The sequence below is a fragment of the Carassius auratus genome, unplaced genomic scaffold (assembly GCF_003368295.1).
Source record: "Carassius auratus strain Wakin unplaced genomic scaffold, ASM336829v1 scaf_tig00016592, whole genome shotgun sequence".
Lineage (NCBI taxonomy): Eukaryota > Metazoa > Chordata > Actinopteri > Cypriniformes > Cyprinidae > Carassius > Carassius auratus.
This window is the reverse complement of record NW_020524694.1, coordinates 1-23,771: the sequence shown is the minus strand read 5'-3', so window position 1 is coordinate 23,771 and position 23,771 is coordinate 1. Positions and strand designations below refer to the sequence as shown.

Sequence of the window (23,771 nt, the reverse complement as noted above, 5' to 3'; positions counted from 1 at the left end):
CACAGGTTGAGCATTGTGGTAAAGTACCTTGCATTTTGTCACAAATATTTAAGTGAAACGTAAATCCTCTTTGTAAACATGTTTCATGTCATTTATTATAACAAATTATAACATTTAAATACAAATGGCTGTAATTGTTACCCATGCATATGCTACCACTTGATGACCTATTTTCTTTTCACACATATTATCCCATTACAGGATTATTTACATTTACGGCACATTTGCAGTGTTAGCCAGAATAATCAAACTATGCTGAAACAGAAGTCAGAGGACCATGTGTCTCAAAAGGCAAATTACTAAAATGGGTAAACGGTCACAGATTTCATTAGGCACATATAAAGAACGTTACAAAAGGCCAAATCTTGTTTTAAAAAATTTATTTACATAATTTTTTATAATGCAAACCAAACAGTCATAAACGTTTCAAAAAGTTAAATATTTGCATAAGCTGGTTACACATATAATATCGACTATCCTAAATAGACTTGAGGGCAACCCACCTCAAGTGGTCTAAGCACGAAGACCAAAGAAAGAAAGAACAACAGCCATAGAGAACCAGATTTTGCATGTCACATAGTCATGTACATGTGGATAAAAAGAGACATGTAATTCGTGCAGGTCTTGGACTCAGCAAATATCTACAACCTTTTCTCCTGACCAAAAAATGGTGTATAAAGCAAGAAAGGAGTGCCAAAAGATTTTGTAACATTATCTTAATAACAGGAAGGACACTGAGGAGCTGAAGCAAAAAAAAAAAAAATGGTTTAACTTTGCTTAAATAAGAGCCATTCCTTTGATTTACACCCCCCCCCCCCCCAAAAAAAAAGAAACAACAACAAAAAAACAGGCTTCACTGATAAATTTAGTGCTTTAGTTTCTTTATCTTTAGCCTCACCACAAAAAAAGTCAAGCTTTTTTTTATCCACCTTGTTTCAATCTAGCTGTGTAAAGCATGCCAGCAATTTCAATCTAATTCCATCAACATACCACTCTGTAACATTATAGTTCTCTTTGAGTAGTTCAGTACTTTACTACTTCCTTTCAAAAACTGTCTTTCAATAGCAATGAGTGAAACTTCCCTCAGATCATTTGTATAAAGTGAAGTATTGTTTGAAAAGAGAAGGTCTGGTATGTCACCGTCACCGGCCTGAAATTATGCAGCAAAGTGAACCAGAAATTTGTATGTTGGTCTTGGCTCTTAAAAAAATTATAAAGAAATTTAAATTGTTCTTATCATGCACCTCAGTGTCAGACAACATAGCATAAAGTGAAACACAAAGCAAAAAAGTCAGATGAGGTCAGGACATGGCTTTACAATAGAGACGATGTGTTAATGAGCGGTATGAGTGATGATTTTTCCCTGAGCATGCCTCTCTCTTTAAAGTTCCCTAAACATGGCAGTCTTATAAAAGGAGGAACATACTGGGGAAGATCCCCCTCTTTCCAAACTCACATCAGTAACATGATTTATAATAGGAAAAAACAGACTTGGTGCTTATCAAAAGAAAGAAAACATAAGTGACCTCTTTTTCTGAAGTGGGCTGCTGTATCGGAGCACGAGTAAAATTTTCCCAAGGCCACTGATCTTAGCTGTCTGTTCTATTCTAAGTCAAACACAATACAAGAAATTAAAATCTAAAAAGATCTGAGATCAGCTGACTAGGGAAACTTCTACAGATGCTCTGTTATTCATTATGATCTTCTCCAGCTTGTGAACTGCTGCCATGGCTCAAACGTACTCCTTGCTGCTGCTGGGGGGTCTGGAGGACTTGGGGTACTTGGGAGATGGTTTACCCTTTGGGCAGGAGGCAGCCAACATGCCTCCACCCATTATGTCCAGGAACGCACCTGCCCAGGCAATGAAAATGGCTGCACCGAACTCATACCTATAGAAATAGAATATTATGATATGAGTATTGGCTTTCCTTTCTGGAGGAACTATAAAATAAGGTAAAGCACATGGATAAAGGACTAAACATAATTTGCTTGTGGTTTGCACCCACTTTTGAACTTACTTTGTGTTGACTGGTGTGAAGGGGTTATAGAAGTCCCGGACGATTTGATTTGTAAACCAGCCGCAGGCGACAATGCTACAGAGGGCTGAGGAATGGAAGAGAAGAGATAAATAAGTTACTTATGAAAAAAAGATTCCAAACATGTTTTTGACCATTTTTGTCCCCAAAGAGGAGGAAGTGAACATTTAAGTCAGGCGACAGATTCTGGAGCAATAACAAAGCACTGATTCCTAACCTGGCAAGAATTCCTTTAACCTTGGCATTTAATACCTTATCTAGATCTTTTTGATGAAAAAGTACTGCATTACAAAACTAGCATTAATATAAGTGAACGCACCTCCAACAATGAGGACTATACCGCCGGTCATGGCAATGCGGGACTTTTTGACCTTGTCATCACCACCACAGTTAGTGCACTTCATGCCCATGCTGGCCACACCCAGTCCTGCTACTGTGAGAAGGATCCCGACGATCATCAGGGCACGAGTTGCCTGGAGAGAACCTGAAAGAGGGGGAGGGTAGAGAATGAGTGAGATACAAAGAGAAAAAGGTAAATAATTCTTGATGCAGTAGATTTGTAATTTGTTCAATTATATAAAAACTCGAAGTAAATGTTATCCACTAGGCTAAAGGTATGATTATTCCCTTCATTGTTTATGATGGTTAAACTCAACTCGGCACACAAAACAGGCAAGTGCTTTAATAGTGAATCAGAGAGATTATAGGCTGACTAAAGGGTTTTGAAATGGCCTAATTCTCTACAGGCGTTTGTTTTTTTCCTCTGACTTACAAAAAGGCCCTTCCCCCAGCCACACCTGCAGTCAGGTGCGACTGAGACCGGTTCCAACCGGAAGCCTCCTTTGAGAGCGCAGTGAGATTGTACACATACGTGGGCAGCGATTTGCCCTTTAGCTTTGGAGAAGGAACAGGTTTAACCAGTCAGTGGGAGCTTGGGTATGACTGCAACAATCTGTTTTCTTTTTCTTTATGGGTACGGTTTGGCTTTCCAAAGTATTAAAACACTTTTAGTATCAAGATGAATTAAGAAGAAATCACTTTACTAGGTGTGTATCACCTGAAATGAAATGTAGATTAAAATCTTACAGGATAAACAAAATGGCTGCCTAGGGCGGTTACATCACTTTGCTTTTTGTGTTTCATGTTATATCTCATGGTTTATCCATAACAGTAGTGCTACAGCAAAATATTAAATAGGCTATCAAAGTTTTGTGCATAAACTCACTGATAAGTGTCTGTTTTACACAAGCTAAATCAAATGACTGATATGGTAATTGATTATATGACTTTAGTGTGTATAAACATACAGCCATAAGCACTGAAGTGAGCCTTTTCAATCAATCTCTGGTGTGAATAGTAAAGATGGGATGAAATAATGGCATGAAATGAGGGGAATAAACATCAAATAAAGAGCAAACGCCTCTACTATTATTCTAAAAAGGCACTATTTGAGTTCAAAAAGCTTCATTGTCTGCGTTTAGGTGCTTTCACAAAGGACTCTTTTTTTTCTTGTTGTGTTTAATAAACTGTTGCAAAATACACAAGTCATTCAAAGACAATGCCTGACTCCCCCACCTGACACAGGAGCACAGTTTCCGCGAGGGGAGGAAGGGTGGGAGTCACGCCCGTGTAATCATTACTTCGAGTAACCAGCTGTATCACCCAACACTAAACTAGCATTGTCCCAGTCAGAAAGTTCACCCAAATGTTAAAACGGTTCACATTTTGAGATAATTATCATGGTGAATCTCCTATTTAGGAAACTCTGGCTTTAAATTTGACCTCATACTTTGTTTACACATTCCCGAAGGACGGCTGCCCTTTCCTTTTACCCAAAACATAACCGAGGTAAAAACAAAAAGCATTATCTATCAATCAGCTCTGTAGGAATGTGAGTGTTATGCTATTCATACACATTTTATGTAATCACTGCCAGAATGAGTTAGCGTGAATTTATTTATTTATTTATTTTAGGTAACTTGTGGAACAACAGGTGCTTGTACTTATTATTGTAACTCTAGAGGAGTTGCCGCAAAATGGCTCTAGGGCGTGGTAACGTCCTGGCTTTCATGTAGCTACGGATAAGAAAAGCATCACTACAACAATCTGGAGTAATTTGCACCTTATATTTGATAATTAAAAATTAAAATAAATGGTTTTAAAATGATTTTCATGTTATCAACCAATATTTTTTTAAGTTTCAATTTCATAATTAATAACTAACGTAGCTATGACAGGACACAAATAAATTATATCAGTAGCTTGGCACCATTTGGAGCCAAAATACTCTTATAATTATCATCAGAGTGTGAAGAAGTGATCATATGCCAGTACGTTCAACAGTGCGCGCATGCGCGCTTACAGGTTTCGTGAGTTTTAAACCACAACTAATATGAACAAACAGACCGGTGCAAATGAAAGTACTTTTTAGAGACATCCAGCAGTGTTATTAATAATATATGCTAAGCTACCCCTTGTTAGAAAGAAAAAGAAAAAAGAAATGCTGTTTGTAGGCTGTTACTTACTATCGAGTTGGAGGATGGAGTCGTACACCTTGCACTGCATTTGTCCGGTGCTCTGGAAAGCGCACGACATCCAAAGACCTTGATACATCGCTATCGCTGTGATAATATTATCTCCAACGTAGGCAGACATCTTCCATTGGGGTAAGATTGTGCCAACGATGAGCCCAATCAACCCCAGAAGCGATAGAGTAAATCCCAAAAGCTGCAGTCCTTTATTTGCCATCTTCTCGCAATGAACTTAAAAGTTAAACTATATCTGAAAGCAGCAGGTCAGGTCTAATGCTTTTCCAAATGAGTTCGGTTTTCGTAATCCTCCAACGTCTTAAATAATCAAAAACGTAGTTTTGAAATATGTATTATATTTTTTAAATGTTAGGTAAAATGCAGTAAAGCGCCGTTGCTGATTCCCCAACTCAGATACCTGTCCTGTGAAGCCGCACCTTGAATAGCTGCTGATTTGAGCTTTTAGAGCGTCGTCCTCTTTATGGGCGGAGACTTCCTGAGTTTCGTCTTCAGTTCACTCCGGTGTGTTGTTGTGAGGTCTGAGGGTATCGTGACGACATCTTACCGTAGTATGAGTAAAATCATTTGTTATCACAAATAGCAGATTTGTCATACTTTCATTTACAATCTGTATCGCATTTTTCATGTCTGGGAACTTATTGCCAAGTTGTCTCGGTCTTTAGAACTGGTTATGCTAGGCTACTACTGCCTAAACACTTCTCCATATAAATTAAAAGAACCAAAATCAGTCTGTGTGAGTTGAGTTTATTTAATACTCGAGTTTTACAACTTGAGTTGAATTACTGAAACAAATGAACTTTATCACGACATTCTAATTTATTGAGAAGCCCCTGTACATTCACACACTGAATGATGATGCAACGTTATTTAACCTATATTTTGATATTTTATGAAAAGCATACCACTTGTGTTTAATTATGCTTTTATATAAAATCTACATATTGCTATATATATATATATATATATATATATATATATATATATATATATATATATATATATATATATATATAATATATATATATATATATATATATATATATATAGGCTATATATTGAGAATTATAACTACATGGTCACAGTTTACATTTATGTATTTAAGCTCATAACTATATATTCTGATTTACTTCTGACAAAGAAATTTATTAAACCAAAAATAATTTTTTCATGACAGAGATTTGGCCTGTCTGAATGTACAATATAGACTTACACTTAGCTCACATTTAACCAACGCTATGACAGTTAATAGTGTTAAATTGTGTTTAAGAAGTAAGTGTTAAAAGTGCTGACACTATTGTGTATTTGGTGTAACAGAATATGTTGACATGCTTTAATGTCCAAAAAACTAATTATTTTTCAAACACTGTACATTATTGTAGGTCCTCAATGCCCCGCCTCTCTAAAAACGTGTCATTTTCTACAAATCCGCTCTGATTGGCCAACTGACAAAGAACATTGTGATTGGCTGAACACCGCAAGCACAACGGAAATATAACCATAATGACAAGCTTCTTCTTTCAAAATAAATGTAAAGACAGTTAATAATGTCCTTAGTTTTACAATCAGTTCAAGCCTGAAAGGGGAAAAGAGTCGCGTGACAGACAGTGATGAAGCTCGTATATGTTTGCAGTACACAAGCCACTGACGGTTAAGACCGCTGACCCCACTGTGTGACCCCCTCTCTCCATCTCTCTTTCTCACACACACACATGAGACACTCAAAACTCTGCATTTGAATATTCAATAAGCGGATACTTAAACTAATAAAAACAACATAGTAGCTTATTCAGAAGCACCAGATTGCCATAGCAAAGTCAGAATTACCTCCTCTCCTACACTCTAAAAACGGCTGGGTTATTTTTTAACCCAAAATGCTGGGTTGAGTCTGTTGGGTCATTTTGTTGGGTTATTTAATTTCTTTTTAAACACTTTTGGGTAGTTTCAATTTACCAGGTGTTGGGTTAAACCTGCTGGGTTGCGTCGCTGGGTTGTTTCAGGCCAGCGCTGGGTTATTTAACGCGCCTTGTATGGGATTTAAATCCTGCCATGATTCAAAACTGAAAATACAGTTCTGAAAGGTTGAAACTAAGTGTTCGAAAACTCAAAATCTTACAAAAAAAAGTTTCGCAAGTTCGAAAAATACGATTTGCAAGCTTGCAAAATGTAAAAAAAATAAAAATATCTCTGCAAACATTGTGTTGTTTTTTAGATTTCCTTCTTCAGAACTGCAACATTTTTTTACGATGTTGCGCAAAGAATTTTTCAGAGTTTCAAATTTGTCAGTGTTCTCCCACTGTATTAGATTGTTTTCCAGGTTAGAAACCTTGTATATGGTGATCTGAAAACTGGTGTGCGAATGTGTGAAAAAAAGTTTTGAAACTCTGAAAACAGAGCTTTGCAGGCTTGCAAAGTGGTTAAAAAAATTAAATCTCTTCAAACATAATTTTGTTTTTGAGTTTTCCTTCTTCAGAAGTGCAACACTGTTTTTAATGGTGTTGTGCAATCATTTTTTCAGGGTTTCGAATTTGTCACTGTTCTCCCAGTGTATAGTTTGTTTTCAAGATTTGAAACTCTGTAAATAGTGATCTGAAAACTGGTGTGCAAATAGGTGAAAAAAAGTTTTGAAACTCTGAAAACAGAGGTTCGAAAGGGCGAAACTTATTACATTACATTACATTTGCACTCCTATGCAGACTATTTTTTCAGAGCCGAGTTTACAACACCCACTTTGCGGAGATACGCTCACACAGTTGTGAGTTTGCGACTCACGTGATTTGTGGCAGTGTTGTCACGCAGCTCTGCTCTGAAACTCTGAAACTCAGACTGAGCGAAAATGAAGCTTCGCAACCTCGTAACTAAAAAAAAAAGCCTGGAGGGAGGGCCTTCTGCTCTTGGCCAATGCTTTGCTGTCTGCTGACGTACAGTCCAATCACAAGTCGTATTTACCTGAAAGGTGGGATTGACCGACTGCTCCGCCAATGACAAAAGCGCACAGGATACGCAAACAGAGGATGCGCAGATTTCTGGCCACAAGACGGTCCCGGATGGCTGGCGGTCTGGTTCTAAAATAAGGTTATCAACTTGTCGCTGGAATTCACCATGCAATTGCCAGTAGCCACTGAGTTTACCACTGATAGTCCGGCGGTGCATCAGTATACACACTTTCCTCACCTGGCGACTCACTTTCCTCACGCATTCCTCATGCATCCAAAATAATATTTAGATATTATATTTAAATATTCTGAAAGGTGTACAGTGTATGTTTTACTTTTATTAAAATATTTCAGTAAAATTATAAATAATTGCCTATTACAAATTTATGAATGCATGGTTAACTTTTTTCTGTAATCACTAGGCTATATGTATTGAGACATTTCAAAATCTATATTTTGTAAAAATAATAAAAAATAAACCTGAATTATAATCTGTATTTTCATATATTATATAAGTAGTATAGCCTATATATATATGTATGTATGTATGTATGTATGCATGCATATATATATATATATATATATATATATATATATATATATATATATATATATATATATTGTGAGCCGTGTCCCGGGCACCGATCAGCGTCACCCTGGCAGAGGAGATCCACCTGCACACAATCACCGTGGGCTGATCGGTCCCAGCTGAAACCGCTCATAGGACGACTACAAAAGCTGCATCCGAGAAGACACGGGTGAGAAAGCTCTTCAGCAGAAAGCCAGCTAATGGTGTGTATCTTATCTCTCCAGAAAGCGAGTGACCGACCAGCCCGCCACCTGAGCACCGGACACCGATTCCCCTTGCACTCAGCCGGCCGGCGAACAGGATCACGCAGCACCGAGGACGAGCACCGGACACCCCTTGCACCTTTACAAACACAACCACCAATAAATACACCCTCCGGGGCTTTAAACTTTCACCACAGCCTGCCGTGTGATTCTTCAGCCCGCGACTATATATATATATATATATATATATATATATATATATATATATATATATATATACAGCTTAAAACAGATCTTTTCCAAATGTATTTGACCCTCTAACTCTAACACTCACTATTCTTAAAAAAAAAAAATGAATAATATTAAGCTTTCTAATCTTTTGTATTCTATTGGTTTTCTTTTAGTATTAACAAAGGCAAAAAAAAGACCTCTAACACTAGCTTGCTCTGTAATGTTTCTATTCTATCTGTTATCTGTATTTCTTTATTATATTATTTAAAAGCTTTTGTTACTTGTTATAGAACTTGTATATTTGTTGTTTTTTATTGCTTCCATTGTCCTCATACGCTGTTTGTGACGGCGAAAAAGAAACTGAGTTGAGGAAAGTGAGTCGCCAGGTGAGGAAAGTGTGTATACTGATGCACCGCCGGACTATCAGTGGTAAACTTAGTGGCTGCTGGCAATTGTATGGTGAATTCCAGCGACAAGTTGGTAACCTTTTTTTAAATTTTAGGACGGTTTATTTTGCGTATCCTGTGCGCTTTTGTCATTGGCGGAGCAGTCGGTCAATCCCACCTTTCAGGTAAATACGACTTGTGATTGGACTGTACGTCAGCAGACAGCAAAGCATTGGCCAAGAGCAGAAGGCCCTCCCTCCAGGCTTTTTTTTTTTAGTTACGAGGTTGCGAAGCTTCATTTTCGCTCAGTCTGAGTTTCAGAGTTTCAGAGCAGAGCTGCGTGACAACACTGCCACAAATCACGTGAGTCGCAAACTCACAACTGTGTGAGCGTATCTCCGCAAAGTGGGTGTTGTAAACTCGGCTCTGAAAAAATAGTCTGCATAGGAGTGCAAATGTAATGTAATGTAATAAGTTTCGCCCTTTCGAACCTCTGTTTTCAGAGTTTCAAAACTTTTTTTCACCTATTTGCACACCAGTTTTCAGATCACTATTTACAGAGTTTCAAATCTTGAAAACAAACTATACACTGGGAGAACAGTGACAAATTCGAAACCCTGAAAAAATGATTGCACAACACCATTAAAAACAGTGTTGCACTTCTGAAGAAGGAAAACTCAAAAACAAAATTATGTTTGAAGAGATTTAATTTTTTTAACCACTTTGCAAGCCTGCAAAGCTCTGTTTTCAGAGTTTCAAAACTTTTTTTCACACATTCGCACACCAGTTTTCAGATCACCATATACAAGGTTTCTAACCTGGAAAACAATCTAATACAGTGGGAGAACACTGACAAATTTGAAACTCTGAAAAATTCTTTGCGCAACATCGTAAAAAAATGTTGCAGTTCTGAAGAAGGAAATCTAAAAAACAACACAATGTTTGCAGAGATATTTTTATTTTTTTTTACATTTTGCAAGCTTGCAAATCGTATTTTTCGAACTTGCGAAACTTTTTTTTGTAAGATTTTGAGTTTTCGAACACTTAGTTTCAACCTTTCAGAACTGTATTTTCAGTTTTGAATCATGGCAGGATTTAAATCCCATAGCCTTGAAGATGTTTAAATCGCTCCCCAACTGTCATTTTGGAAGAACAACGGGGCAAAGCCACGGCTTTCAACTGTTTTAAGGTAAGTTTATTTAATGTTTTCAATAATAATTATTTTAAATTGGCAGAATTATAACTTTTTTTTTTTGCAGCAACAATACTGTTAAACGTCTACAGGCCAACATTATTTACGTTAAATGATGAACTGTTTACCTCAAACGGCCAACCTAATTACGCGACTCGCATAATCGTTAAGGTATCTGAGACGACAGATTAATAGTTTTATTAAGTTTTCAGAAAGTGACTGATGGCTGAAATATGCGAATACCTGTGAAAATAGAGGAAAAAGTAGCTTCTGACACTGAAAAGGGAATTTGATATTTAAGCATACCTGTCAAGTATCCCGTTTTGGCCGGGAAAGTCACGTATTTTACCCTTCTTTCCCGCCGTCCTCCCGTATTAGTATTTTCCCGTAAATCTCCCGTATTTTAATTTTTTTATTTTAACCTGCGTTATTAATAAAATAATAATTAAAAAAATTCCAAATCTGAGCTCTGTCACTAGTCTCGCGATAACTGCCACCTGTAGTAGCCTGTCGCGAGGGGTGTGTGAGGTCAGATGACATGAGTTATAACGCGGGAAAAACAACAACAAAAGACAAAACAGAGACGGATGATGGATGCTACGATAGAGAGTGAAGGCACACCATCCCAAAAAACCAAAACCCTTGTGTAAATACCGTGATAAATGGGACAGCGAATTTACTTTTTTAAAGAATGCAAAGTTTGCAACAAATTTGTACAACAACTCACTAAAAGAGTAAAAGAAAAGTTATGTGAAATGAAAAGAAAAACTGTAAAAGAAAAGCAATATGAAATTAAAACAATGTGTGGAATGAAAATAAAATGTAAGTGTAAAGACAAGCAATGTTAAATTAACAGAAAATATGCAAATAAGCCTTTAAATAAATGCTCTTCATATATACCCTTTTGTGTTTTCATTTGGGCTATAACACCTGTCTTAAAATGTAAGGGATACTGGAGCTTTGTTGGGGTGGTGGTACTGCTCGAGGTGGGCGCCGGAAAATTTCCCTTATTTGCAAATCCAAAACTTGACAGGTATGTATTTAAGTGAGTCAAATGAGCTCAAAAAGTGAATACGACTTTCTGCTCTAATGTAAACGCCTGCAGTTGTCCATATCGACATTTAAATCATACAAATTACGTATAATATAGTTGGACCGCAGGTCTAAAAGAACCGACGACCCAGTTCAAGTAAACCGGTTCAGTAATTCTCGAACAAAGTGATTCCCGGAAAAGAATCGACGTCTCAGGGCATTTCAAAGTGCGCGCACGCACAGCGAGTGACGCTGGCCGCGTTAGTGAAGTGATTTGATGTTTTTGTGGTTTATAAAGTCTTTTTACATACAAATTATAATTCAAAATGTGTTTTTTCCTGTCAGAAAAGCGCATGGATACATTTGTGAGAGAAAAACTGGTCGAGAGCAGTCTTATTGAGGCGTCTAACGGTAAGTTCGTGTTTATTATACATTTTACATAATTGTTTGTCTGTGGTAATCAACTAACGTTAACCCTCACGTAACTTAAACGCACATATATTTTTATTTCGTGCTATAGTTAAAGCTGCACCAGAATGTACCTAATTTATGAGCGTAAACATCATATATTAATTTTCCAGATCGTGTTTTTTACTTGTCCTTATCACTTTGGTACATCTGTAAGTTTTTATATATGGACTGTTTTACCTACGTGACTTGTCATAGAAATGTCTGTTTGCGCGCATGCAGTGTGATCTCCCTTATCTGTGCCAGTGACTGTGTGTGTTTGATATAGCCAGCATATTAACATAAAACTGTGATTTATAATGACTGGAACATCCCATTGATTAGACAGTTTGAAAGCACACCTTTCAGCCAATCACTATATCATATTCTGCTTCTGTAAACCAACTCATAGGTGAATTTAACTCATAATCATGATGGGTCAATTTCATGATTAACTTCACACAGTTAATTGAACTGAATCACTGTTATTAAAACAATTTGTATTTTTTCTTTTTTTTCAACTTTATTTTAAAGGTTGGAACAAACATGGAATTCCTTAACTGAGCAGAGTCCACAAAACCCATGACAGCAGATCTCTCAGGCATTGATCATAATCAATGGACAGGTAAGGATATTCTGCACTATTTTCAAAAGGAATTGCAAATTGTATATTTAATTGTATTTTTCCACATGTGGACATATACATTGTGAAATAGTCCAAACTCAATTGAAAAGCATTTGTATTTCAGATGCCTTACACAGAAAGCTGTCAATTTGTGTCAAGGGTGGGACTATACTATGGGGCGTGTTTGTATTGGGAGATATTTTGTAGTTTTTACCCCAAATCTCTCACTGTTTGCACTCTGTTGCACGTCAGCAAAACAACATTGCAGTTCTACTCTTATTTACCTAGCTGCATCTTACCCTATATTTTATACCTCAGGTGAAAAGCATTTGGTTAATGGTGAATATTGACCAATAGTACCATGTGGCTCTAACGGTTAGCGGGTGATAGTAGCTGCATTTGGAGTAAAAATGACAGAATTATTTATTGTGTGAGGTGCCCAGAATATAGGGAGATCCGGATTGCACTGTCTGTTTTTTATCACACATCTCTCGGAGCGGCAGCTGCCTTTAGTAGTGCCTTAACCTCCATTGTTCAAAGCATTTTGCATAGTTGTCTTTGAGTGACGTCACCTCCCAATACAAACACTCTCCATAGTATGGTCCCACCTCTGACAAAAATTGACAGTTTTCAATGTGAGGCATTGGAAATTCAGATGCTAAAGATTCCATTTGAGTTTTGGCAGGTAACATGTGCGACACAGTGAAAAAACAGACATGGTAATTCATAAAACCTCATGTACTTGTTCTTATGTTGCATCTATGCTAACATTAGTCTGTTTCTCAGAGGACCACCAGGACAAGACCACAGGAAACAGATGATTCTTCTGCACAATCTGACTTTGCTGCAGCCTGGAATTGAACTACTGGTTTCGTCTGGTCAGAGGAGAACTGACCCCCAACTGAGCCTGGTTTCTCCCAAGGATTTTTCTCCATTCTGTCACCGATGGAGTTTTGGTTCCTTGTTTTTCTTTAGTTGGGGACAATTAATATCAAGCGATATCATCCACTTGATTGCACAGAGGGACGATAAATCACTGAATCAATGACGAATTGACTTTAACTGAAAACTGAGTGTTTACTTTTGTCCCTTTGCATTATTACACACTATTTTCCTATTTAATACTGTAAAGCTGCTATGATGCAGTATTTGATCAATATGACAGGCTTATTACTCATAATACATGGAAAATACAGCTACAAACTGACTTTGTTTTTCCATTTGAAATTTGGCAGTCACTAAACTGAAACCGTAATTTTTGTTCAGTGTTTTTGAAACAGTGTTTTGTTCAAGATTTGCAATTGTGTTTGGATTGTCACAATTTGTCACATGTGCAAAATGCAATTGAAAATATAATTAGCAATTCCTTTAAGAAAATATCTTAACTTGTGTTCTGAAGATGAACGAAGGGCTTACGGGTTTGTAACGACATGAAGTTGAGTAATAAATGACAGAATTTTCATTTTTGGGTGAACTATATGTTGAACTACCCTAAGCAGTGCACATCTACTTAAGTAGGAGTCTTTATATACTTGATATAAATTTAAGGACATCTTTAAATGATTTTACATTTAAATTTAAAGAATGTTAATTGTCAATGTCTTTTCACTGTGTATTTAAATAGCTAAAAATCTCAAAATGTAATAGTTAAAAAGCTAGACACAGGTCATTCAGAAATAATTTTCTTATTTATTGCAACTGTATTTCTGTGATTTTTATTTATTTATTTTGCATTTGCTGGAAACATAAAAAGGGAAAATGCCATGTTGTTTGTCATTGGTAAATATTTTTGAATGTCAGATGGCATTAAAAATATTTTTAACAGTCTAAATAACCTGTATTCTTCATAAAGTTAGTTTGGAAACTCACAGGCCACATGTCAGAACCTTTACAGGAAATGTTTTAAACTGTCATTTGAGTGAATGTTTTGCCCGGCACCCTGAGGCTTCCTCTGTATACCAGTTTAAAAACCTGCAGCCAACCCAACACACTTTTCAACTTTTTCATCTGAGTATCTGTTTTAGAACTTGTTAGTAAATATACTGTAAAAAGCCGAAGTGTTTTCTTAGGAACCAGTCTTTAGTTCCATTGTACTGTATCGTTTCCAGGGAAGTGATTCCACTTAAGGACAGTTTTTCTTTGCTGTTAGTCTAGCCACATTACACATTACACAATAGAGAAAGAGAAAAGGGAGTGTCTTTATGAATCATACGAGCTATACGTCACAGGTTTCAGCCAGAAAAAAAAATTCCTGATATAATTCATAAACAAATGAGCATGTACAAATGGATCTACACTTCCTTGTTTATGAGTGCGAAACTGTTTACTAAAGCATTATTTGCCACCGTTCTCACAGGGTGGAGGGTTCTAACGTACCAGAACTGGTCAGACAGGTTCTCCCATAAACCACAGATCACCAGCCTTGAGCACTTCCTGAAATCTAATGCAAACACATTCATACATACAAAGAAATATCTACTTTATATTCCTCCACACACATATGCACATCCACATATCGCATCTCTTCTCATACTCTTATGGTCCAGTGAGACATTTCACACAATCCACCGGTCACTGTCTCAGAGAGCGTGAGAAACTCGGAAGTTTATTTCTGATGTTGTGTGCAAATGCAAAATTCCTATAAATATCTTCGCCATGGTTGTACAAGAATCATTTTTGTTTCTCACTGTGCTTCTTCCTGAGCAGAGACTTCAATGTCACCTCTGTGCTTGGGTGGTGGGGGAGAGGGTTTAGGGGGCTGGTCTTATTTGACACACCCCTATAATTGTTTAGAGTCTCAAGGCAAGTAATTCGAACTGTCATCTGTAAGTGACTCATAGCCGAGAGGAAATGGGACTAGTATCAGTGGAAAGCATAGTAATTCTGACAACTGCTGCTTAGTTTACATAGTAATATTATCATGTATTGCTATATATAGTTGAATTAGCTCTGGGCTGTTTGCAAACATATATTTCTTGTATCATTATTATCACTTTTATCTTAACCACAGTTTCTAGATGGGTTTCGTGGAAACTCTCTCTTCTCACGCTCTCTGTCATCCAGTTTTTACTTACTACGCCCCCTAGTGGAAACCCCCCGCTAGAGTTCAGGTCAGCCACTAGAGGGAGTCGTGGCCTTTCAGTGTAGCTCAGTCCAGAGAGCTCTGACATTTGTTTTGTTCCTTCCTTTATTGGTGTAATGGATGCTGAACATCACCAAAATGTCTCAGCAGACTCTCTCTGTTTCTCTCTTTGTTCTTCCTTATCCCATCTGATAAAAAATAATGTCCATTAACATCCTAATGAGAACAAGAAGGTGTGATGGGGAGAATGAAGGAATAGAGGAGAGAGGAGAATGTGTGGGAATGAGATAAAAGTGAAATCAATGATGATGTTACCTGGGCCTCACAGGGAAGGATAATGGAGGACATTAGGAAAAATACTGAGTGTGTTTTTGTAAGAGGCTATACAGTCCATAAGTCTGAGACCAGTATAGCAAAAATGCTACTATTTGCATAATTTAATATATTTTCTTGTAATTACAAATTGGATTATGACTTTTTTTTTTTTTTTTTGTTGTTCGTCTCTCCTTTTCTTTATTTGACAGCACAACTATTAATTTTAGAATGATCCTACATACACTGTAATATATATATATATATATATATATATATATATATATATATATATATATATATATATATATATTTAGAAGTCTTTCTACTTAATTAAATTTTTAATGCAGCATGTTACATGCCATTTCTATGTGAATATATGTGAGCTTTACTAGCAATTTATGAGTGAGAATAGTTTTTTCACTGTAAAAAAAAAAAGATAATTTTCTGCCAAAACATTATTCATTAATTTTACAGACATTTCTATTAACCCTACAACACAAGCCAGTGCAAAATTCAAAATATAAAAACACAGAACACCTGTAAAAAAATCAATATGGAAAATCCCTTCATACTTTAGGCCATATTTGTATGATTTTTTATTTTCCGTCTGTACACCATTGGTGTATTATTTAAGCATATTAAGTTTATTTATGCATTTTAACTGAAGTAATGTCTTTCTTTGTTTTGAAGTTGAAGTTGCAATTTCTGTGATCACCTCTCATAAGATAACAAAATTAAGTATCCACCTAATGTTAAGTGTTAAAATAAATATATAAAAGTAACACATCACACTCTTTTTAAAATAAAGTTCCAAAAAGGCAATCAAATGGGTACCCCAAAAATCATTCACTGAACAAATCTTAAAAGAACAATCTTTTTTTCGTGTGTGAAGAACCTTGTCCACTTGTAAAGTGTGTGCTATAGAAATGTTCTATGGATGTTACAGGTTCTTTATGTAACCATCAATGCCAATAAAGAACCTTATTTGTATTTTAGGTAATCAGTTCAAATAATATCAGAACGAAGGCTGCTGACTCAGGTATCATTTGCGTTGTGGACGCTGCGTCTCTTACATCCACTAGAGAGCAGTATAGAACAAGTCTTGAACTCTTGCAATCTCATTCGCCAAAGACCTTGACGATCAGTTTAAGTAGGTACAATCTGGGGAGAGTCTGGAGATGTGTTCAGGAGGCTTCAGGGCAGAGCTGAAGGCCTGAGGGAAGAGTTCAAATAGTGTGAAGGATGTCAGGTTTGAATGCACACGAACATACAGAGCAAGCGGCTTTAAGAAGATGCCATGTTGGATCAAAATCATTATCTGAGAGATCATAGAGGCTTATAAGGGAACACAGTTGTGTCTGTGAGCATTTGCTCGCCAGTGTGCAAGTAGAGACTTGTTTCTGTATGCATTATACCAGCAGCCTGTGTGTGAGTGTATAGGGTGAGATCAGAAAGTGAAGGGAAGCCCTGGTCTAAACGCTGAGCCCAGATGGCAAATGTAACGAGGAGCAGATAGCAGAGGTGCATTCTCTGACCCTGCCACCCTTGCCTTCCTCTTCCTTCCTCCCCAGGGACACATCCATGAATAATGCATGGATCAATTATTACTTCTAACATTTAGCTCTATTTTAGCAAGATTGCAGCAGGGTGCCTTAGCAATCTGTGTTTATGTGGTCACTTGAAAGTCTTACCATTAGAACTTAGCCATGGGAAGAAAGAAAAAAAGCTACAGAGCATTTATCTCCCTTGACAGATTTGTGCATTACTGTTGTGGTTTACCTTTATCAAGAGTTGCGGAGGTTTGCTGCAGGTGAGGGTCTGATACAACCATGACTCATAGCTTCTCTGATGCTTTCAGATTCAGCCTGGGGACTCAAAACCAAGTTCTGGTGCGTGTTTGTCAGTGGGAGTGTAAAATTCAGTCAAATCAAACGTGCTTGTGATGTAAAATAGGTTACTGCTGCCAAGTATAAGAAGCACATGAATAATTATTTTGATTTTGCTGTGATTATGATCTCATTTCCTTGTCAAAAAGGGTTCACAAAATTCTCTCGCTCGTTTTTCTTTGTTTTGATGTTACAAACGCCATTTCTAAGCACGTTATGTATATTACTGCATTATGAATAAGCGAAGTTGTTTGTTTTTTCGTTGTTCAGGGACTCATTACAGCTCGGATAGCTCTATGTATGTCAGCGGTAGACAACTTCCAAGTCAGTGAGCGTCACTCACTAAATATTTTTTAACAAATTTTGTATTTATGAGCTCAAAAACACGCACATTAACCGGAGGATTCACAACAGGTCTGTCTGCAAATAGTTTGTACTTAACCGGTTTCTTGAACACGTGCTGGTAGATCGTAATTTGCATAATACGCGCACAACCCATGCCCACAAAAGGGATTTCCGTACTACCTCACCTGTCTCTCCCGCTCGCTCCCGCTCTCTTTCGCGCGCGCATTCTCAATTAAGTGCATGCGCAGACAGTGTTTCGAAGAGTTATTATTCTATAAACCCGTTTCGTATTGGCCGTTTTATCACATAATTTTTATTTTTACTCATTTAAGATAAACATTTAGTTAGTAAGTGATATTGATTATATTATTTATTTAATTTTGTAAATATGTGGCTTCGGTTGGTTTTAAATGTTATCGTATAAAATGTTCAAATTTACCGATTAGATGTTTAAAACATGCCACTTAAATGGTTCAGAAAAGCTGACATCATGACAATTTTTTTTAATGTAGTTCTTGTGAAAATTAGCCTGTGACCACGAGAAAACAAGTAAAATCTTCTAGTGTTTTCTAAAACTTCCAACAGTATTTAGTCTCATCCCTTCATCATGCAGAGAAATGATCACAGCGCAACCATCCTTTTTGATTTATCCCATACTTTTGATGTCTTCTCATTTCCCTTGTTTAATCAACATGGTGTCATTATCTCCAATAAGCAATCTGCCTTCAAAATATTTCTGAATATTCTCGCAGCAGGAATCCTGATCTAGAATTAGTTTCTAGGATTACTTTTAGTTAACCGGCGGAGGGATCTGAATTATGTTTTGCCCTCCCACGCTGCAATTCAAACCCTGTTCTGCATGTAATTTTCTCATATTAATCCATCAACTGCCAGCTAATCCTCAAATATATAGAAGAAACTTGTTTTAAGAGTTTGTAGGGTCTGTAAAGGCATTAAAGGCAATTATCTCGGCTTGCTTGAAGGGGCTGGAAGATGATCTACGATTATATAACGAGTCTGAATGCGCGAGTGAGAGTGGGCTGTGGTTTATATTCCACCCTGCGGTATTAATTCTGTTCTTCATCTGATTAGCGAGACTTCCTGTAATGCAGTGACATGATGCAGATGTTCATAGGTGGCCTGTGAGAGGATTAGTCGAGGCCTGGTGACATAAAAGGGAGAAGTTGAATAAATACTGCACAAAGTGAGCGTCTCTTGTGTGTGGATGTGTTGTCCATGTGCAGTGTGCCAATGCTAAGTGGAGGGAGCAGAGGTTGTCTTTCACCTGTCACCTGACTGCTCACCTGTGAGTACCTGCATCTGTCTGTGCCATCTGTTTCCTGCATGCTTCTGATATTATGCGTGGTCATTTTCTAAAACCAGGAACAGCGGACATCTAAAAACACATATTATATACAATACAGTCCATCACACATCTTACAATAATACAAATATAACTGTTTATTCAGTAATATGTAGTAATAAGACACACCCCCTTCCTCCTCCTAACCCAGAGATGTATAATTGCTCTAGAAACGTACACAGGATGTCAAGTTAGAGGCCAGGAGAAGGTGCTAAGGAGATCCTGTGCTCTGTAAAGGGGAGTCATTGCCTAGTATTTCCGAAGTGGGATGCATGCAGTAGAGTCCCAGTACTCTCCCAGGTGTGTCGGCTTTCAGAGCAGCACGTCTGCCATGCTGGTTAGGGGCGCAGGGGATGGCCAAATGACCCAGGCTGTTGGTCTATGGTCAGCCTTCGGTGAGTCTCCACGCAGGCCTCCATGCTGAGGTGTGTGTAGCTCCGCCTCCAGTGGCTGCAGCCAATCAGCCTGTTCCTGCATCCACTGTAAGATCAGGGGCGGGGCTTAAGCAGGAAGCCACATTCTGTTTGGCAGTTATTGCCACACTCAGGCAAGCCCTGGCTAGTGGAAGACTTTGCTTTTTCGGAAGACAAGAGGATAGGGAAGAAAAGGACTGGCTTGTTTTCTTTTCATTTCGTTTGGAAGACCTGTTCAGAAAAATGTGCGTTGGCTTTTAGTTTGAGTATTTTTTTTTTCTTTTTTGCTTAAGTCACAAATCATGTATTTAAGTATGGGTGAGGAGGTCTTAAAAGTCCAATTAGTCCATTAACAAGAAAAAAAAGCATAAAAAACAAGTTTGCACAAGGGAAAATATAGCAGTAAAAGAAAACAATCAAACAAATACAAGGTTTCAGGTTCATACATATTTTCCACTAAATATAAAAGCAAATTACAAGTACCCATCAGTTCTTTAAAATGACAATTTTTTTTTTTTTACTGTGGGTAAAATGGCCTTCGGTTGCAATTAATATTACAATTTAATAAAAACAAATACAAAAAGGAACTCAAATCTGTACATGTCCAAAGTCCTTATGGCTCACAGCAGGTTTGGCAAGACCAGGCAGTCCATCTCCCCAAAAGCACCCATTTACAGTACTGTCATCACTGCTTGATTGCATTTACTATTACTTTTTAATCATTCTTTGATTTATATACACATATTGTTCTCTTTTACTTCTCTGAGATAGATATTATGAAATCTCTTTTTCATCACAAAAATACAGCATGAAAATTTCATAAGTGTTCCCTTGATCAGCTCGCTCTTTTTGCATGCTTGAATTGAGGGCAAATGAAACAGAGGGTGGACTCAGTGTGTCCTTGAGAACTTGCCCTGATTTAAAAGAGAGAGCGAGAGTCAGGAGAGATATAATACTAGCAAATTCACAGCAAAACCAGGTCTGGACAGAAGCAATAGAGGGGGAGCGAGCGAGCAAGGCCCATTTGACAATACCCAAATTGGGTTTGCGATCTGGATGTCACTTTATCTCCATGTTGTCCTTTCTTCTGCCGCTTTCTCTCCCACTGGATAAAGTCCCACAAAAAATAAAGAAATAAAAAAATCATCTCAGTTCATCGTCTGCTAATGTCCTCGAGTTCCTCAGTTGAACAGGGAAATTATTGCTCACAGCGCTGGGCTATTGCTCTCCAGTTTGGCTTTTATTGAGTCAATCGATCGTTACCTCTCTCTCTCTCTCTCTCTCTCTCACTCACTCGTACACATACACACACAGAGCTGGAGGGAAGGTTAATAGCCACTGGACACACAGGAGAGGGTTTGTGGAGATTGCTCAGGAAATGGAGCATGACTTTGGAGCACACATGAGGGGACATATTTGCGCAACATTCGTCCTTGTGTTCTTAGCGTCAGGTAGATACGCTACACATAACGCGTTCTCCTCCCCCCATCCTCAGAGAGACTATGTTCCTCAACTTCCTCTCAATCGGCAAGAATTTGTGTCGGATCTCACTCTCATCATTAGCACCAAAGCACACGTTCTCCTCCAAGAATCCAACTTAATGATCTTCTGGTTTTGCTCCTCATAATCGAATGTCGTCTTCCTCTCCACCAGCTAACTTCAATCACAGAGCTGCCCTCAGGATTTTCACAGACTCTCGCAGCCAGCAAATTGTCTTCATCCCAAATCTCGTCACGCATAACCAAACTTTCTCCAGCCTTTCTCATGCTACACATTACAGGAATGTTCCAGGCTCAATACAAGTTAAGTGCAATGAACAGCACTTGTGGCATTATGTTGATTAACACAAAAATGTATTTTCAATTGTCCCCCCTTTTCTCTAAAGAAAAAAAAGTAGAAGCAACAAAAATCAGTGAAGCACTTACAATGAAAGTGAAGAGGATAAATTTCAATATATTCTTTCTTTAATAAAACGGCACAAGATATAAAAATGTGCATGTTAACATGATTTTAGTGTACAAAAAAATGTTTACTAAATTTTGGTATAAAAGTGTATTCAATTTTACTTGAAAACAAAACAGTTAAAACCATAAAAATGATTAAAAAGGGCAATTTAAATTGCTTTACTGCTATATTAATGCACAAGTTTAAACGGAACAATAAATGTACATCTTTTATTAAATGAAAAGCTTTGAATATCTACTTGAAAATTATCTAAAAAATCTATTAATATTAATTTCAAGTGCATCACTGTAACCTGTAAATATCTATATATATATATATATATATATATATATAATTAATTTTATTATTATTTTTTTTTCTGAAGAAAATTAGGAAAAGATTTAAATGCATTTTTAGTTAAATCAACATTATGCCACATCTGCTGTTCATTCAATTCAGTTGAACTGGAATATTCCTTTAATATTCAACTTGCTAATAACTTTCATTGAGACACATACACGTACCTTGCTTCAACATGCTAAACACTTTCTGCAACTTGCACAAACCCTCACTAACATCCACTATACATTCTTCCTACTTCCTGATGCATTTTCCAAAATATTTTATGTCCTTTGATTTAATTTTTAGTCAAATATTGATTCATTTTATGTATGTATTTATTTCTTTTTTTCTTTTTCTTGCTGGTCAGATGTTAGGGCACAGCTCAAAGAGATCTATGTGAACGTCTATGTGAACACAAATAAGAATTAACAAATGACCTTTATCAGACAGAACAGCAGCAAAACCAACAAAAGACATGCAAGCCATACCTTACAGCCTCAGCAACTGCTATTGGCCCACAAATGCATGTCATCATCTAAGAGGCGGTTGCTTCCCTTCTGTAGGACAAAAGGTCACCATTTGGAAGCTGGTTGACCAATGCACTTGCAAACGCACACATTGCAAACAACTAACTGAGTGTGGTGTGTGTAAACTGATAAGATGCCTGTGGAATTACAAAGAGATCCTGGATGTCACAGCACATCCGCTTGGTTATGTGTCAATTATGAAACCTGGAGAGGGTCATCAGTCAACATCTCCAGGCAGATTAAAATGCCCAGACTCTACCGAGCCATTAAAATGATCAACTGTGGTGTGCGAGCCAATGCGTTTACACGTGTGTCCAGAACTGCCGCACACACAAATAAATAATGGAAGCAGATGTTCATTTCACATCGTTCTGTCTCTTTCACACTCTAATACGCACGTCTAAACGCACACAAACATTTGCGTCATTGATCAGCTTGCCGCAATTTAAATTTGCATATTAAAATCTCTTGTCCGAGCTGCTTGAACAAGCGGAACGTTCCCGGGAAAGGAGTAAATAATTCAGGCAATCATGGCTCGACTCCATGTAATCCCCTGTAAGAATTCCATCAAAGAGCTATCAAACAACTTGCCCCGAATAATCTTCACTCGTTTGCCAATGATACAGAAGCCACTTCAAGCCAACTGGCCATTAAACATGAATAGAGTTTCACACGAGAATTTCTTTTTTTCTTTTTTTTTCTTTTTTGGACTTACAGTCCGCAGTTGTAGCCATAATTAAACCAAAAACAGATGTGTTTTGAGTTTGTGGATTCAATCTAAATTCATAATCCTCCTATTGGGTTGTTTTTGAGAATATCAGACAGTGGAAAGAAGTACAACTACAGATTTATGTTTGATTCAAAGCTGCCCAATCACATATTATGCCAACACCACTGGCTTTCCCTGGCAGCAGTCCAGCAGAAATCAATTGGACACCTGCTGACCATTAGAACTGGATCCTCATGAATGGTCCAATAAAACTAATTTTTACTATGCTCCTTCGTATAGTTCTGACTGGCACAGAGCAGCCTTTGGCAAAGTGATGGCAGGAAAAAAAAATGAACCAGCGAGGGTCTCATCTGCTGAAATCATTATGATGATATGGGATAATAACCTCTCTCTCCTTCGCTTTTATTCTTGCACTAAAACTCTTTGTTCAAACAAAAAGAAACCGTAGGGAAAGAAAAGTCAATTGAATTCTTCAGTTAGGATGGATATTGTTTGCATTTTTCGTCTGACACTGTGACAGAACTCAAGTAGGGCACATGGGTGCACAGTAAATGTTTTTGCAGAGGATTATGGGATCATACGGGGGAGGGGGGGTCAGGTT

At 37.4% G+C, this 23,771-nt stretch overlaps 1 protein-coding gene and 1 long non-coding RNA gene across 2 annotated transcripts; one reads left to right on the top strand and one right to left on the bottom strand.

Annotated features, from left to right (window-relative positions):
* Positions 1-363: 363 nt before the first annotated feature.
* On the bottom strand, positions 364-4,983 carry LOC113075257 (claudin-7-B). The gene is made up of 4 exons (XM_026247920.1): positions 4,562-4,983; positions 2,356-2,520; positions 2,019-2,103; positions 364-1,889 (listed from the first exon to the last, which is right to left on the bottom strand). The coding sequence occupies exons 1-4, from the start codon at positions 4,782-4,784 to the stop codon at positions 1,733-1,735; spliced, it is 630 nt and encodes a 209-aa protein (XP_026103705.1). The 5' UTR covers positions 4,785-4,983; the 3' UTR covers positions 364-1,732.
* LOC113075258 (uncharacterized) lies at positions 4,967-20,040 on the top strand. The gene is made up of 4 exons (XR_003280903.1): positions 4,967-5,101; positions 9,089-9,090; positions 19,493-19,496; positions 20,028-20,040. It is a non-coding gene; the product is annotated as an uncharacterized LOC113075258 (long non-coding RNA).
* Positions 20,041-23,771: the final 3,731 nt, after the last annotated feature.

Excerpts from the sequence above, each read along its gene's own strand:
- LOC113075257 (XM_026247920.1), bottom strand. The coding sequence starts at position 4,784 with ATGGCAAATAAAGGACTGCAGCTTTTGGGATTTACTCTATCGCTTCTG. Across the intron at positions 2,521-4,561 it reads CTCCATCCTCCAACTCGATA|GTTCTCTCCAGGCAACTCGT; the intron begins GTAAGTAACAGC and ends CCCCTCTTTCAG. Across the intron at positions 2,104-2,355 it reads TATAGTCCTCATTGTTGGAG|CCCTCTGTAGCATTGTCGCC; the intron begins GTGCGTTCACTT and ends TCCATTCCTCAG.